General features: G+C 41.0%; 1 protein-coding gene across 6 annotated transcripts in view; it reads left to right on the top strand.

Annotated features, from left to right (window-relative positions):
- Positions 1-15,761, top strand: part of STK32A (serine/threonine kinase 32A) — a 133,279-nt gene that overhangs the window by 79,588 nt on the left and 37,930 nt on the right. For all 6 annotated transcript variants that reach the window (XM_058732580.1, XM_058732570.1, XM_058732573.1 and 3 more), the window contains one exon: positions 9,724-9,761. In XM_058732580.1, the coding sequence (XP_058588563.1) occupies positions 9,724-9,761 (38 nt within the window). The remainder of the gene's footprint in view (positions 1-9,723; positions 9,762-15,761) is intronic.

Here is a 15,761-nt window from a genome sequence, read left to right as displayed (position 1 = left end):
GTGTCTGGCTGTATGCTGACAGCTCAGAGCCTGGAACCTGCTTTGGATTCTGTGTCTCCCTCTCTCTTTGCCCCTCCCCACTATCTCTCTCTTTCTCTCTCTCTCAAAAATAAATAAACATTAAAAAAATTTTTTTAAAAGATATGTTGTATATCAAGTTGCTGCCGCAGCATGGACAATAAATGGCAGCTAGAACCATTCTATTACTCATGGGAAGTAGAGCAGTTTGACAAATTTTATTTTCAACTCTTCTCAAACACCCTCCTCAAAGGCCCTCCTTTTCAACAGCACAGACACTTGTAATTAAAGAGTTGGCCTCATGCTCGGAACCTATTTGCCCTCCTAGTTAAAATAACTGAGTGAGCAATAGTGGAAAAACCATGAAATTTAAATGCAATCTCTGCCATTTATGAGCTGTATGACTGTAGGTAAGTCAGGGAGCTGGCTTTTAGGGAACCTCTGTGAGAAGCTTGGGTGGCTCACAGGTCAGGGCTCAAAGGTTTTTGAAAGGTCAGGTAGGAAGGTTAGTTCCTCTGTTGCACTACACCCTTGCTATATTGCTGCCAAACACTTATCCAGCCTCCGTGACAATATCCACATCACATTTTAAGATTTCGTGATAGTTCACTCCAACTTTGGAAGTGTCTAACTATTAAGAAGTTCTTTCTGAGAGGCTGGCTTAAGTGCTTATTTGTAACTCCCTCAACTGGTCTCTAGTGAAGAACTGTCATCTTTTTTCACCAAAGGGTCCATTAACATTTGGTCCCTACTGCCCTTCCCCATTACCAGAGAAACCTATCTTCCTTGGGTGAATGCCTTGACAAGTCAGTTAGGTTGTGGGGATTGGAGAAGAGTCAGATGCTGGGATGGGGGTCTAGTGCTCTAGCTTGTGTTGTGCTAAGTGGACATATAAGCTAAATTATTACGGACAACGGAGAAGTTCAGCAGTCATGGGAGAAGACACCTGAGAGAAGAAAGATATGGTGAGTGTACTATTATCCTGAACGGCACTTTGAGAAAACAAACACAAATTCAAAAAGGGATCCTGTATCACATTTTTATGGATGGTAAAATCACTGCCCTCAGCTCCTGATTAATATATAATTGCATTATATATTAATTAAATGAATAAATGAACAGTGGTGCTATCTATGAAAAACCAGCACACCCAAAATGAATATGCAAACAATGTATATGTACATATACATATATTTATTATTACAGAATATATTTGTAACTCATATTCCCTCGAACAAACTATGGGAAATGCTGGAGTTGAACAAAAACAAAAAAAAGGCAGGCAGAAAGTTGCTAAAGAATAAATCTTAAAAATGCTCATCATAGTAAGAAAACAAACAAAGCACTATAACTATGTGCGGTGATGGATACTAACTAGACTTATTGTGGTGATCATTTCACAATATATCTAAGTATAGTATCATTATGTTATATACCTAAAACTAATATAATGTTGTATGTCAATTATATCTCAATTTAAAAATGAAATTAAAATTTTTTTTAATGTTTATTTTTGAGAGAGGGAGAGGGAGAGACAGAGCATGAGGGGGGAGGGGCAGAGAGAGAGGGAGACACAGAATCTGAAGCAGGCTCCAGGCTCTGAACTGTCAGCACAGAGCCCAACACGGGGCTCGAACTCACAAACTGAGAGATCATGACCTGAGCCAAAATCTGACACTCAACCGACTAAGCCACCCTGGTGCCCCTAAAAAACATGAAATTTAAATTAAAATAAAACAGAATCCACCAGTTAGTAAGAAAGAGATGGAGGATGTACCTGGCCCACAATCTCATTCCAGCACTCTTCACTTCTGCCACCTCTTCTAAACTACATGTTTCTGCTTACAATCATCCCTTACATCCTTCTATCCCCATCTCACTTGTTTCTTAACATAAGTCTGTTTATGTGATCAATAGGCTTTGTGTGATGTCTTAAATAATATATTACAGAATCGTATGTATAATATTTTTTCCCACTCAAGAACTTAGAGAGGACCCAATCTAAGAGTTCATTATGTAACAAAGAATGAAACCCGAAGTGTAAACCTGTCAGAAAGCCATGGTCACTGAAGGGGTTGATTGTGGTTCGGATACACTGATTTTCTTGCTCCCTGTTCTCACAATACCCCATATAGGATTGCAGGGTGAACAACTTGATTCCAGGGTAGGTGCAGTGAAGGGATGTAATTAGCCTATTAAGTTCTACTAATGTCTTGTAAAGTCATTCAAGTGAGAACAGAAGATCTATCAGTTCCCCCTTGGACCCTGCCACAGGGAGCATTGTATTTCTACATTACTATTTACAGTTCCCACAGTAGGCATCAGCTGATTCAGCCTTTTCTATTTCATCAAATCAAGACACAAAGAATAATTTCTACAGAATGTGTGTGTCCCTAGACTTGAATTTTATCACCCCAAAATTCTGTAGCTCCTCTCTGAAATCATGGACTCTGCAGAAATCACTTCTTTCTTCTCTTTACTGTAATATACAAAAATGATCATTGTATTTATGATGCATAGAGAAAGGGGGCTTTTTTCTCTTATTCTTTAAAAAATACTTACTTATTTTGAGAGAGAGAGAACACAAGCAGGGGAGAGACAGAGAGAGAGGAGAGAGAGAATCCCTACTCGGAGCTAGATCCCACAAACTGTGGTATCATGACCTGAGCCAAAATCAAGAAGGGAATGCTTAACCAACTGAGCCACCCAGCCACCCATCCTCTCTCTCTTCTTAAGGGGAAAAGAGATGTATGGTTTATTATTCCAGAAGTTTGAGAAGGCAAGGGACTTGTTATGACCAATATTTACTTAAGCCCTTGCTTTCTTTTGAGCACTTTAATGTGCCTGGGAGCTATAGCATTGAACAATACAGAAAAGATATCCTTTCCCAGAGAACTTGCATTCCAATGGAGGTAGAAAAACCATAAATAAATAAGAAAACAGTACTGTGCTGAACATAAGATGGAGGTGAAGAGATAAGGACGGAGGGAAGGCTACTGTAGATTGAGTGGTCAGGAAAGAACCTTGGAGGAGATGATGTTTTGCCAGAGATCTGAAATGACAGGAAGCGCCAAGCCAAGTGAAGGTCTAGGAGAACAGGACTGCAGGCAGAGAGGGTCATCTGTGCAAAGGAGACCAGGCCAGACCAGTGCAGCTGGAGCATGGTGTGTGGCAGGGAGAGGATACTATTACGTGTAGCTCAGGGCTGTGCGGGGCTAGAACACATAAAGGGCATATATGCCAGAAGTAAATGGTTTGGATCTTATTCCGTGGAGGTTGGGAGCCAGAGAATGTTGTGCAGGGAACATGTGTGTAATGAAAAACACCACTCCGGGTGGTATGTGGTCAGTGGATCGTCAGGAGACAATAGGGAAAGCAAGAAGAAGGTACTGCTGCAGTGCTTCAACTGACAGATGATGATGGTGGCAGTGGAAATGGGAATGATAATATTTATTTATTTAAGTTTATTGTCCACAAAAAATACATCAAGTAAAAGCTATCATTTTAACTATTTTCAAGTGACAGAGTACATTCACACTGTTGTACGGCCATCACCATCCATCTCTAGAACTTCCTCATCATCCCAAACTGAAACTCCATATACATTCAACATAAGTTAACATTTATGTTCTCTTCACCCCAGCCCTTGGTAACCACCATTGTCTTTTCCGTCTCTGTCAATTGGACTATTCTAAGTACCTCACATAAGTGGAATCGTACCATGTTTCTTCTTATGTGTCTGGCATATTTCACTTAGCATATAATGTCTTCAAGGTTCATCTGTGTTGTAGCATGATCAGAATTTCATTCCTTTTTAAAGCTGAACTCCATTGTATGTATACACCACATTTTGTTAATCCATTCCCCCATAGATGGATATTTGGCTTGTTTCTACATCTTGAGCACTGTGAATAGTGCTGCTATACACACAGATATACAATTATCTGTTCAAGTCTGCTTTCCAATTCTTTGGGGTATATACCCATAGAAAGAGAATTGTGGGATCATATGTTAGTTTCCAGGTTTAATTTTTTAAGGAACCACCATACTGTTTTCAATCATTCCATTTCAAAGGTACAGTTATCAAGAGTTGTTGAAGGACTGGTGTTATGAGTTAAAAAAAAGAAAAGAATTAAGAGTGATATCAAGATATTCAGTTTTACAATGGGAGAATTATGGACTAGGTACTAGGGTAAGGAATTCTGGAATAAGAGAGTTTGGGTGGTTATGTGGGACGTGCGCAAATATCAGAGGTTCTCTTTAAAACATGTTATATTTATCATGGCTGTTAGACATACAGATGGAAACATCAAGCAACAAGTTTGGTACATTATTAATCCAGAATTCCAGGGTCAGTGATGGATGTCAGATATGTATAGTATATATATTTTATTTATATATATAATATATACTTATTATATTTTATTAATATAAATATATAAATATATTTATATATAAAAACGTATATAATATTTAAAATCACAGGACTAAATGAAATCACTTAAGTGCAAAGTAGTTTTATGTATGACTGAGCTTTGGGCAATCTCAGCATTTAGAGGTGGAACCAAGAAGATACCAGCAAACAAGACTGAGGAGGAATCTCTGTGGCAAAAGGAAAACCAGGAGAAAGTGGATTTTTGCAAGCCACGAGAACCAAGTATGTCAGAAGGGAAGGAATGATCCATCCACTGAGAAGTGAAGCATGACAAATAAAAGTGCACCCATTGGATTTGGCAAGCTGGAGGTCATCAATGTACTTGGCATAGGCAATTTCAGGAGGTAGAGGGGATGGAAGCCTGATTAGAATGGGCTAAAGAGGAGAATGGAGACACTGTTTCTAATTTCTCACCTATTAACAACCCAATCCACAGGTGTTATTGCCAAGGAAAATAGTAAAATGGGACAATAAGTGGAGGTGGCTGTCTATCAAGGAAGGTATTTCCAAGAGACTCGATCATAACATTCTTCATACAAGAGGAGTAGAAAGAGATAGGAGTATAGGAGATAGTGTAGGAGAAGGAAGGAAATACCTGGCTGAGAGAAATCCACGAGAAGGTGAGAGGAGATAAAATCCAGAGCCCTCAGGAGAAGAGTTGTCTGGGGTAGCTGCGGGGACTTTTCATCCAGTATAACTGGAGGGAAAGCCGGGAGTATGGATACAGAAATAGAGAGGTTGGTAGACTTAGTGGTAGATAGTTCTCTTGTCTTTGTGAAGTAAGGAGATTCAGTAATCAACTGAAAGTGGGGAGGGGGGAGTAAGTGGAACAGACCCGAGGGGCAATGAAGAAACACAAAGTAGTCCTCTTAGGGAAGGCATCATGCTATGGCTTGGCACACTGGTTCTGGCTTGCGATAGTAGCCAACAATTTAAAATTTTTTAAAGTTTAATTTATTTATTTTGTGACAGAGACAGCATAAGTGGGGGAGGGGGAGAGAGAGGGAGAGGGAGAGAGAATCCCAAGCAGGCTCCCCACCATGAGTGCAGAACCCAATGTGGGGCTCAAACCCACGAACTGTGAAATCAAGGCCTGAGCCGAAATCAAGAGTCAGACATGTAACTGACTGAGCCACCCAGGAGCCCCTGTAGCCATGATTTTAAATGAGAAGTCAATAGTACTTATGTCTGTTTCTAGCAAAGTTCAGGAGCTTGGCTGTAGGTGAGAAGCATCAGGGCATTGGGTTTAACCAATACTGGTTTTTGTTTTGTTGTTTGTTTTATAACATGAAGGAATATTTATTCATTCATTTATTTATTTAATATAATTTATTGTCAAGTTAACTAACATACGGTGTATACAGTGTGCTCTTGGTTTGGGGGGTAGATTCCCATGATTCACTGCTTATATACAACACCCAGTGCTCATCTCAACAAGGCCCAATACTGGGGTTTTAATATGTGAGCACAATCAAAGAGAATAAGAGAATTAAAGATTTGTACAAGGAATGTTAACAATGGCTGTGGAAGGGAAGTGAGGATAGGAGCGAGAGTTTTGATGTAGAAATGCAAGGTGACAAAGTCAGTAAGTGATGGTGTCAGTGTGCTACATGTGTCAGCCTGGGAACTGGATTGGAGAGAAGGTCAGGTTGGTCAAAGGCAGGCTGTTGTAATGGCAAAGGAACAATCAGGAAATAGGACTAAGGAAATAATGGGAGCGGATAGATGGAAAGATGATTGGAGGTAATTCAGGGAAGTGAGTGCTAAGGGATTTGATGGCACATCAACATAGACACTGTGATCATCAAGAATGATGAAGAACAAGAGAGAAGGAACTCATTAGTGACCTGCTAACGAGAGGGAGGTTGTATGAGTCCTCCATGTATATTTTAACCAAAGAATTTTGTCAAAAGTAGTAAATGTTGTATTTTTCAAAAGACTTTTCATTCATAAATAAGCTTTTAAGAGGTTCATAGTTTAAAATCAGCTTGACATCTTTGGAGGTGGACAGTGCCAGGATGGTATTTCTGAACATGACTGTACATCAGAAGGTACTACAAGTTTCTGTTTGTTTTTGGACAGAGGCCTCGGCCTGCCTGCAGGAGTCCGAGCACCACAGGTCTGAGCCCCATGGGGTTTACAGCCCCCCGGGTGATTCTGAGCATAACCACTGAGTTTAACCTTAGTATAAGTCGCCTAAAATGAAAGAAATAGAGTAATTTCTTTCACGTTTAGCATAACTTGAGCAGGCTAAAGAGATAAGGAAGTAGTGCTTAAGTTGCAGAACTAAAAAACATCAACTTGTTCTATCTGGAATTTTAATAGAGTACATAGGGCTTATTTTCATTCTCTTCTGCTACATGAATAAACAATGTTATCATACTGTGGTTTACCCTGTAGTGACTTAGAAGTGACCTCATCAGGCGCCTGGCTGGCTCAGTCAGTAGAGCATGCAACTTTGATCTCAGAGTTATGAGTTCAAGCTCCACATTGGGTGTAGAGCTTACTTTATGAAGTTACCTCATCACATTTTGGGGAAACTATGTACTCAGAATCTTCATTTATACACTTTATTTTTATGTCAAAATCCCCCCTTTTTAAAATTTGCCCTATATTTTCCTCATAGTCCTCTGAATTTAGTAGTAAATATGCCCCTTTACCACTATAGTCCTTCTGACCTGGTTCCTTATGAGCCTTTCTTATCCCCTCCATCCCAGAGAGAACCATATCTCATTTATATTCTGTATGTTCTAGCACAGTGGCTATCAAAGTATCTCTGATACTCAGTATCAATATCAGTATACGGTATATCTATCAGATACAGATCAGTATCTCTGATCTCAGTATTATTCTTTAAGCTCCAAGGTAGTTCATGGGAAAGGTGGTGGATATAATGATACGTGTCTTTGATAAATATGAAAAATGATGCCCGAAGTGTCCAACCCACATCATTTTTTTTTCTCACCAAGCCCTCATAAATTCAGGCAAAGAAATCATTTTGCTTATCTTGCCACCACCCCAATGTCTCGCCTTTTGTCAGGACTTCTCATTGTCCCCTTTTTGCCTGTCAAAACGTAAGTGATGCTCACGGATGCAAGTCTGAAAGAAGGAGCAAGAGCCTGCTACCTGATTTACCTTGAGCTCTGGATTGCCAAGAGTGTGTGACGGTACACTATTAATGCTCTGAGTATGTACTGTTAGGATTAACCTTCATGAATGCACCAGAAATTCTCCTGGTATCATTTAGACTTTTATTTACTGCCTATTAAGCCCTGTGAGCCTATGGAATGGAATTTGACATTAATCTAGAAACCATCCCTGGCATCAAGGAGTTTATGATCCAGTTGGAGAAAAAATAAATGTAAGCATGACAAATGTATGATGGAAGAACTATTCCATGCAAAGCATGTAGGAGGGGCCATTGACTCAGCATTGGAAATTCTGGGAAGGCTTCCTGCAAGAAGTGACATTGGAGTTGTGGGGTGAGGGATGAATCTGCTTTTTCTGAGTACAGTGGTAAAAGAGCTCTGATTCAGGTAAACAAACAGCAGAAAGCGGCCGGGGCGTGAGGGGGGCGGTGCAGGGAGCATGTGGGGTACCCCATGTGCTTCTATATGGCTGGAGCACAGGAGCCAGATTCTAAAAGGGACTTTGTCTCATATAAGTGAGTTTGGACATTTCTTGACAGTTCTTGAAACAATGGAATCCATCCACGTGTTTGTGGTTGAGTTTGCAATACTGACAGTTTACCCAAAGAAACATGCTGTTTGAGAGGTGCCTGGGGGGCTCAGTCGGTTAAGCATCCGACTTCAGCTCAGGTCATGGTCTCACAGCTTGTGAGTTTGGGCCCGGCATCAGATTCTGTGCTGACAGCTCAGAGCCTGGAGCCTGCTTCAGAATCTGTGTCTTCCTCTCTCTCTGCCCCTCCCTGCTTATGCTCTGTCTCTCACTCCCTGTGTCTCAAAAGTAAACAAACATTAAGAAAATTTTTAAATTAAAAAAAAAAAGAATTTGTTCCTAGGCCTCTGAGACACAATCTAAAAAAAGAAAGAAAGAAAAAGAAAGAAAGAAAGAAACTGTTTAAAACCCCCTGACACTCTTTCTAGCCAACTGTACCCTGCACCAAAGAAAATGTGCCACGGATACAGATGATCACTTACGAATCCAGAATCAATTTTAAGGACCTAACAAACAAAATAAGAAGATACTCAGAGTTCATGAGACTACCCATGCACCTGCATGGTGGTGTGGCATTTACTTTGTCCTGCTTGTAGGCAAGGGTCTTGTTATTTATGAATATTTTCAAGAAAAGAGGACCCTGAGAGTGTCTGTCTGTCAAAGGCCAAGGTCACCTTATTCTGGTGACATAAAAGCCACTTGACTAGGCTGAAAACGTGCCCCCAAAACCTATTTCAGAATTTCATCTTTAATGGCTCTTGTGAATTTAGGTTGAAGGGCTTTAATGGAACATTAGAGAAGGGCAGTAAAAACCTGAGAGGGCAACAGCCAGGGCCCCTACCAACGCCAGTGCTGTCCTCTTATGGAGGAGTGCTGCTTACAGTAATACTCTCATCTGAGGACTTTGAAAACGCTACGGGCCATTTCTCTAAGTATTTACCATCACACTACTCCCTTCATCGGAAGAGGGTGCGTTCTGTTCCCTCCCGTGGATTTAAGGATCTCGTTAATGTGTGGAAGACTAGGCCAACTCCATTGACCACCCCAGCAATAATATTAAGTAACTAGAGGCATCATAGCATCATCCTTAAAAAGATCCTGATCTCTGCAAGTTTAAAATATAACCATATGACAGATCATTTTTTTCCTTGTTTTCTAGTCTTGACTTTCACTCCAGAGTGACACAGATGAAACCGATAATTAATACTACCACCTTATGGCAATTTAATTGCTCACATGACCCTAGGAGCTCTACTTACATGCTTAAAGTAAAGTACACTACGGAGTCTGAGCTTTTGAAGGAGAGAGACTCAGGCTCAAAGCCCAGTTTGCCCATTTTCCTCCTCTGTGGCCTGGAGTTAACTTGCTTAACCTCTTTGAGCCACAGTTTTCTGATCTAGAAATTGGGGGTATTACTGGTAACCGTGTCAGGGAGGCACCATGGGAACTGGATGAGGTTGTGAACGATGATGGGCTAGCTCACTGTTTCAACCCCACTGAGAACTCTTGTGCATTTCTAGTTTTGCCCTTTAGTTCTGTTCATTTGTTTGTCTAATTATGAGCAACTTTCTCTTTTCCTTTTACTCTCCTAGGGATATGAAGCCTGACAATATTTTGCTCGATGAGCATGGTAAGTAAATGATTTGTTTGCGATCAACGTGACTTGCACGTAGCACAAAGCACACGGGACAAAAATGATCATCCTCAGCCAAGGAGCATTACACGTGGGAAAGACCCTTCGTGGTTCAGTTAGCTGAGTTCTATGCGCGGATATTTGATGGGTGGGAGGGACAATCTGGGGGGACTTTATTCTTACAGCAGTGGCACAGGACACCAGTATACCCTTAAAGAACATTATATAATGAAAAATGTCCTGTCTTTTCACTTTTCTTCCTCTCCTATTGATTTCAAGAAAACCATCACAGGTTTTTTTTTAGTGCTAATTTGCCTTAATATCTTTATGAAAATCATCTCTCTGTTTTTATAAACACAGAAAAGGCCTCAAGGTTAGAGCCCTTGGCAGGCAAGAGTATCTACCGAATTATTATGACACCATTTTGTTCTTGCATCTACTTTTATGCTCTTCTTCTTATGAGGGAGACTTGGTTTCACATTAGCAGAAGAGATCTCAAGTTTTCTGTTCAAAGATTTTTCAGTTACAAGGAAAACCAATCAGTTTACAAATGGATAAAGAAAATGGAATACATATATTCCATTGTGTGTATATGTGTGTATATGTATATACACACATATACACACAATGGAATATGACTATGCAATCAAAAAGAATGAAATATATTAGCTTGGATTTAAATAAGATGTTTTAAATTTTAAAAATTAAAAAGTTAAAAAAAGCCAGTTTAAAGAAAAAGTAGACAGCAGTGTGGGGCACACCCAGATGTGAAAATGCTACAGGGATATGGCAATGACCGTGAAGGTGACCAGTGGATGCCTAAAGCCCAAGCAACACTGATTAAAGGTATCTTGAGAGCAAACTTTCACCAGCAATGATTAACGTGTGTCATCTCTTCCCAATGTTTATTTTAATGTATGTTTGGATATATTGGTTCACGAAGGCAGACCTGTAGGACCCACAGCCTGCATGATATAAATGTTCCAGTGGCAGTAAGCTCTTTCTTGTGTGTTTAGGAAGCTGTTGGATGTGGGAGTCCTAAACGTGCACAGCTCCTTGTTCATTTGACTTTTACAAAAGGGATTTACAGTGGGACCGAAACTCCCAAGTACCATCCATTGCTCATTACTTATTTACCTGGGTGCATTTTACACCTGAGTGGCCAGCCCCTACCTGTGCTCGAGGGCTAAGAAACACTTTTGTGTATGACCTCTAATTTCAAAGCTCAGGGTCATTATTTATTTATGGACTGTCTAAAAAGATTCTTTCCACTTCCTTCCAGGGCCTAATTTCTTCCTTCCCTTTACTACTTCTGACATTTGGGAGCAGATGCTCAGAATCTCAGAAATGTGAGCAATAGTGAGACTTAGCATGAAGGTGACTTTCCTGAGAATACCAGCTGTCCCTGCCTCAAGTAAGAAGCCAGGAGCCTCTCTCACCCTGGTGCAGATAAACTCTGTGGAGCTTCACAATTTTGAGAGGGGCCTTCCCTCGCCCAATGAGGCCACTGTTGCACAATTTAGAAAAAGGTTCTCTGCCCACCACAGCCTTATGAAGGCGCATGGCTGGTCAAGCAGAACACAATTTGGGGTTCTGTCCCCACTTGCTCCCTTATCCGATTGCCTTTATGTACAACAGATTGCTCTACCATTTGTTGGGGTTCTGAAGGGAGATATATAGGTCCTGTTGACCTATAAGCCTTTTCAAAATTTACCTTCCATTCAGAGAACAATGTTTTCATCTTGGGCCTCAAACATGGCTTCATCTTATTTCTAACATCAAGCCATCCTATTCTCTCTCCTTTGACTTCTTTCTCCTCCTCATTTTCTTGTCAACTTGGTGATTGTAGATTATGAGAAAGGTCTAGAAATAAATTAATCCTCAAGTTTACCTGCCCTTAGAAACTACTCTTGTGGGGTGCCTGAGTGGTTTAGTCGGTTAAGCGTCCACCTCTGGATTTTGGCTCAGGTTGTGATCTCATGGTCATGAGATCAAGCCTTGTGTCGGGCTCCATGCTGAGCATGAAGCCTGCTTGGGATTCTCTCTCTTCCTCTGTCCACCCCCGCCTAAAATAAAGAAAATTAAATTTAAAAAAAGAAACTACCTTTGTGAAAGTATAATTGTGTAATATTGTAGTTAAGAGTGTGGATTCCAGAGCCAAATTGCCTAAGTTCAAAACCTAGTTCACCCCCTGACTAGCTCTGAGAATTTCAAAAGACTGTCTAAACTTTCTCTGAATCTTAGTTCTTTGAGGAACCAAAAGAGTAATTAATTCTTAGAGCCGCTGTAAAAACAAACGAGCATACTATTTATAATCTGCTCGATTGCTGTGCCTGCCAGAAGAAAATCACTCAGATGTTAAATATTAATATAATTCCATGAGGTAATAGCGGCTTTCTCCCCTAAAGAAGGAAACTTAGGCCTTAGCATCTTGTTTTATGTGACTGTGTCTGTATTAGATGGTCAGTGAAGCTGGGCATTTACCTGTCTTTACTAAAGAATTCTTTTGATTTCAGAAGAGATATGCCAAATCTTCTGTGCATCTACTTGTTATGTCTTGTGTTTAAACAGTTTTGTTCAGCCCTAATTCTCAGGCAACACTTTCAATGGTCTATTCTGCTTTTTCCTTCTGTGCACAGGAGGCTAAGACCATTTATCAGGGCATTTTACTGTTGGTAAGGCTGGGGCTCTGTTGCTTAGGGGAGTAGGAGTGGCCATCTCAGTGGGCCTGAGGGACCATCCAAATCTACACCTAGTACCTAGTGTACTGACCCTCCCATTCATAAGTTTTGGGGTTTCAACAGTGACTTAAGAGGACTTTTTGTCTTAATTTCTCATCCTGAACTCACCGGGAGAATAACCACAGTTAGTAAGAGAAACAGTATTTTGGAAGGGAGTGGATATGTGAATGGGATAGAAGCAAACAAGAGAGCTATTTCCAAAACACTGCCCTGGGGATCCCTTTCTGAAGAAAATAGTTTTTTAAGGTTATTCGCTGTCTGTTTACTCAGATTCTGAAAACCTAAGGCTTTCAGGCATTGCTCGGGGACCGTAATTAACCACTCTTAAATGAACACATTCCTGGTAACTCCCACCGCCCTCTCATTTTGTAGAGCTGCTCTTGTGAGAATCAGCTGACTCACAAATCGATGCCTGCCTTTTTGAGTGTCTTCTGGTGTGATTTTCCACATCTCATATCTGAAGCCCTCAATTTGTCCTCTCCATCCACAGTTACAGAATGGCACCCCTGATGGGCCATCACATGCACCTTTTGCACTGGGATTTTAGCAGCCGTGGCTGCTGACGGTCTGTCTCCGACATTCCTTCGACGCCTGTTCCTCCAAGCGAGCTGTGTGTCACATCACACTGCTTACGTTTTAATTCAGCACCCGTCAGTGACAGGCAGAAACTCCGTTCTATTCTTCCTGATCCATACTGGTTCATATTCATCAGAAAATACCGATTTAAAGGAACTAAATCCTTTTGTAAAATGGATAATCTTTCCACCACGTCAGTGAACATTCAGAATTTGCGTGAAAAAATGTTTTTAATTTAGAACATACCTGTTACTGTCCCCCCCCGCCCCCCCCCCACACACACACATGTCTCATTCGCTGTCTCAGAGCCCAAGCTTGGCATTAGATCTTGGATGGCTCATCATCAATTGTCCTGATACATATTTTCATATCCTACCAACTGAAGTACCCCATCCAGTTCTATCAATTCCATGGTGTCTAAATTTTTGTGTTTGTCTTAAATTATTCAGGAAATAAATGCTACATCCAGAGGAGCGATAATGTCTGCCTGGCATGGCTGAGAAAATGACAATTATGGCATCATCTATAATTTAGTTTCCTTAATATCCTCCCTAGTCCCAGGGAACAGAGAAAAGCAAAAACTCACTCGGGGGGTATGAAGAACTAAGCCTACTGCTTGAACAGCTTCGTCCTTGCAGAGTCCCAAAACGGGCCTAAATACCAAGTGGGTAGCATCTTTTTAAGAAAAAGATGTTTGTTATATTTGTATTTAATGCATTATAATTATATGTAATGTATAAATTTACATAGAAGTATATTTATATATTCATAAACATATAACACAATGTATTATAACATATGTGTATATATATAATATATATACACATATATATGTATATATGATATATATACACATATATATTATATATAATATACATATTCTAATATACATTATATGCTCATTATATAATATACATTATGTATTTTTATAAATATCTATATCAATCTATATATATGGAGAGAGAGAATCATAGCGCCCTATATTCAAATTCAGTAGGTCTCAAATAATCAAATTCGATAAGTCTTTGGTAGTGCCTAAGGATATGCATTTTTAACAAGAACCCCAGGATGATGTGACACACATACTTTCAGTATCTTCGGGTGGCAGACATGTTTGAAAGTTGGGGAACACCAGCTGACCGGTTATGGTGTCCTGGACACCTATGTTGAGACAGATCCCTGGGCGGAACACAGGCACAGTGAGAAAAACGTGTAAGTCAAGACAAAAATGACAGCTGGAGCAAATGACTCATTACTATCATTTTAGATTTGTAATGCGATCCTCTGTCTCTAGGTACAGAGGTGAAAAGACCAGGCAAAACTGCTTTTCTAGGGGCACCCAATCAGGACCTTCTGAGTCCTGTACCTGAAAAACTTCACCCTAAAGTAGCGGTTGTAACTGGGGATGGTTTAGCTCTACTTCCTGTCTCCAGAGAGGACACGTGGCAGTGTCTGGAGACGTTTTTGATTGTCAGGATTCCAGCCAGGAGTGGGAAGTGCTGTTGGCATCCATAGTGAACTTCCTGCAATGCATAGGACAGTCCTCACAGCAAAGAATTACCAGGTCCAAGAGGTTGAGAAACTCTGAGTAAGGTCCTGGGCTTATGGTCCCTCATTCCCAAGGCAATTCCCACGTCCCTCAACCAGTGGGCACCTGAGCCTTCCCCTGTGAGTCAGCACTTAGATGCATTTTCACAGCACAGTCGAAACCCGGCAGAGAGACCACCAGGTATGGCAGCATCCTGGGCCTGACCATGTGGCTTCGGGCCAGTGTCCATGGGCTCTGTGGAGTTCTGCTTGCGTTGTTTGACTAAGACCACCAGGCTCCACGTTCCAGGAGATCCTGGCCCTCAGACAATTTCTCCCCACCCTTCTTTGTGCACCCTGGCAGGGAAACAAACTCTGAGCCAACCGGGAAGTGGTTGTTTCAGTGTATCCAGCTCTTTGGTCTTGTGATAAAGCACAAGACGTTTTGGAGAGATTTGTAACCCAATAAAGGGGGCCTGGACAAACTTCTTGATTCTAATCCCAGCTCTGCTACTTCTGAGCCCTGTGAAATTAATTTTTTTAATGTTTTTATTTATTTTTGAGACAGAGAGAGACAGAACATGAGTTCTGAGGGACAGAGAGAGAGGGAGACACAGAATCTGAAGCAGGCTCCAGGCTCAGAGCTGTCACCACAGAGCCCGACATGGGGCTGGAACTCAAAGACTATGAGGTCATAACCTGAGCCGAAGTCGGGCGCTCAACCAACTGAGCCACCCAGGCGCCACTGAGCCCTGTGCAGTTAACCACAAACAACTTTTCCATTAAATAGGGACTATTTCATTAGGCTGCCCTGTTTGAACAATGACCATTAATCAAATAAATGTAAATACTACTGAAAAATAAAATTCAACATTCCTTCAACCAAATTCAAAAGAAATATATAACACGTACTTACCGGGTCAGGATCTTCTACGAAGCCAGGTCCTGTTCTAAAAGAGTGCTCTCACAACTTATTGAGTATCAGAATCACCTGGGAGGCTTGTTCAGACTCTGGGCTCCATCCTCAGTTTCTAATTCAGTAGGCTGTGGGCGCAGGGTGGGGCGGGTTGTGCTCCAGAATTTGCATTTCTAACACGTTTCCAGGTGTTGCTGTTGATGCTGGTCTGTGGACCACACTTTCAGAACCACGAGG

The sequence above is a fragment of the Neofelis nebulosa genome, chromosome 1 (assembly GCF_028018385.1).
Source record: "Neofelis nebulosa isolate mNeoNeb1 chromosome 1, mNeoNeb1.pri, whole genome shotgun sequence".
NCBI classification, from domain to species: domain Eukaryota; kingdom Metazoa; phylum Chordata; class Mammalia; order Carnivora; family Felidae; genus Neofelis; species Neofelis nebulosa.
The sequence above is the reverse complement of the archived record's forward strand: the minus strand, read 5'-3'. Positions and strand labels throughout refer to the sequence as shown.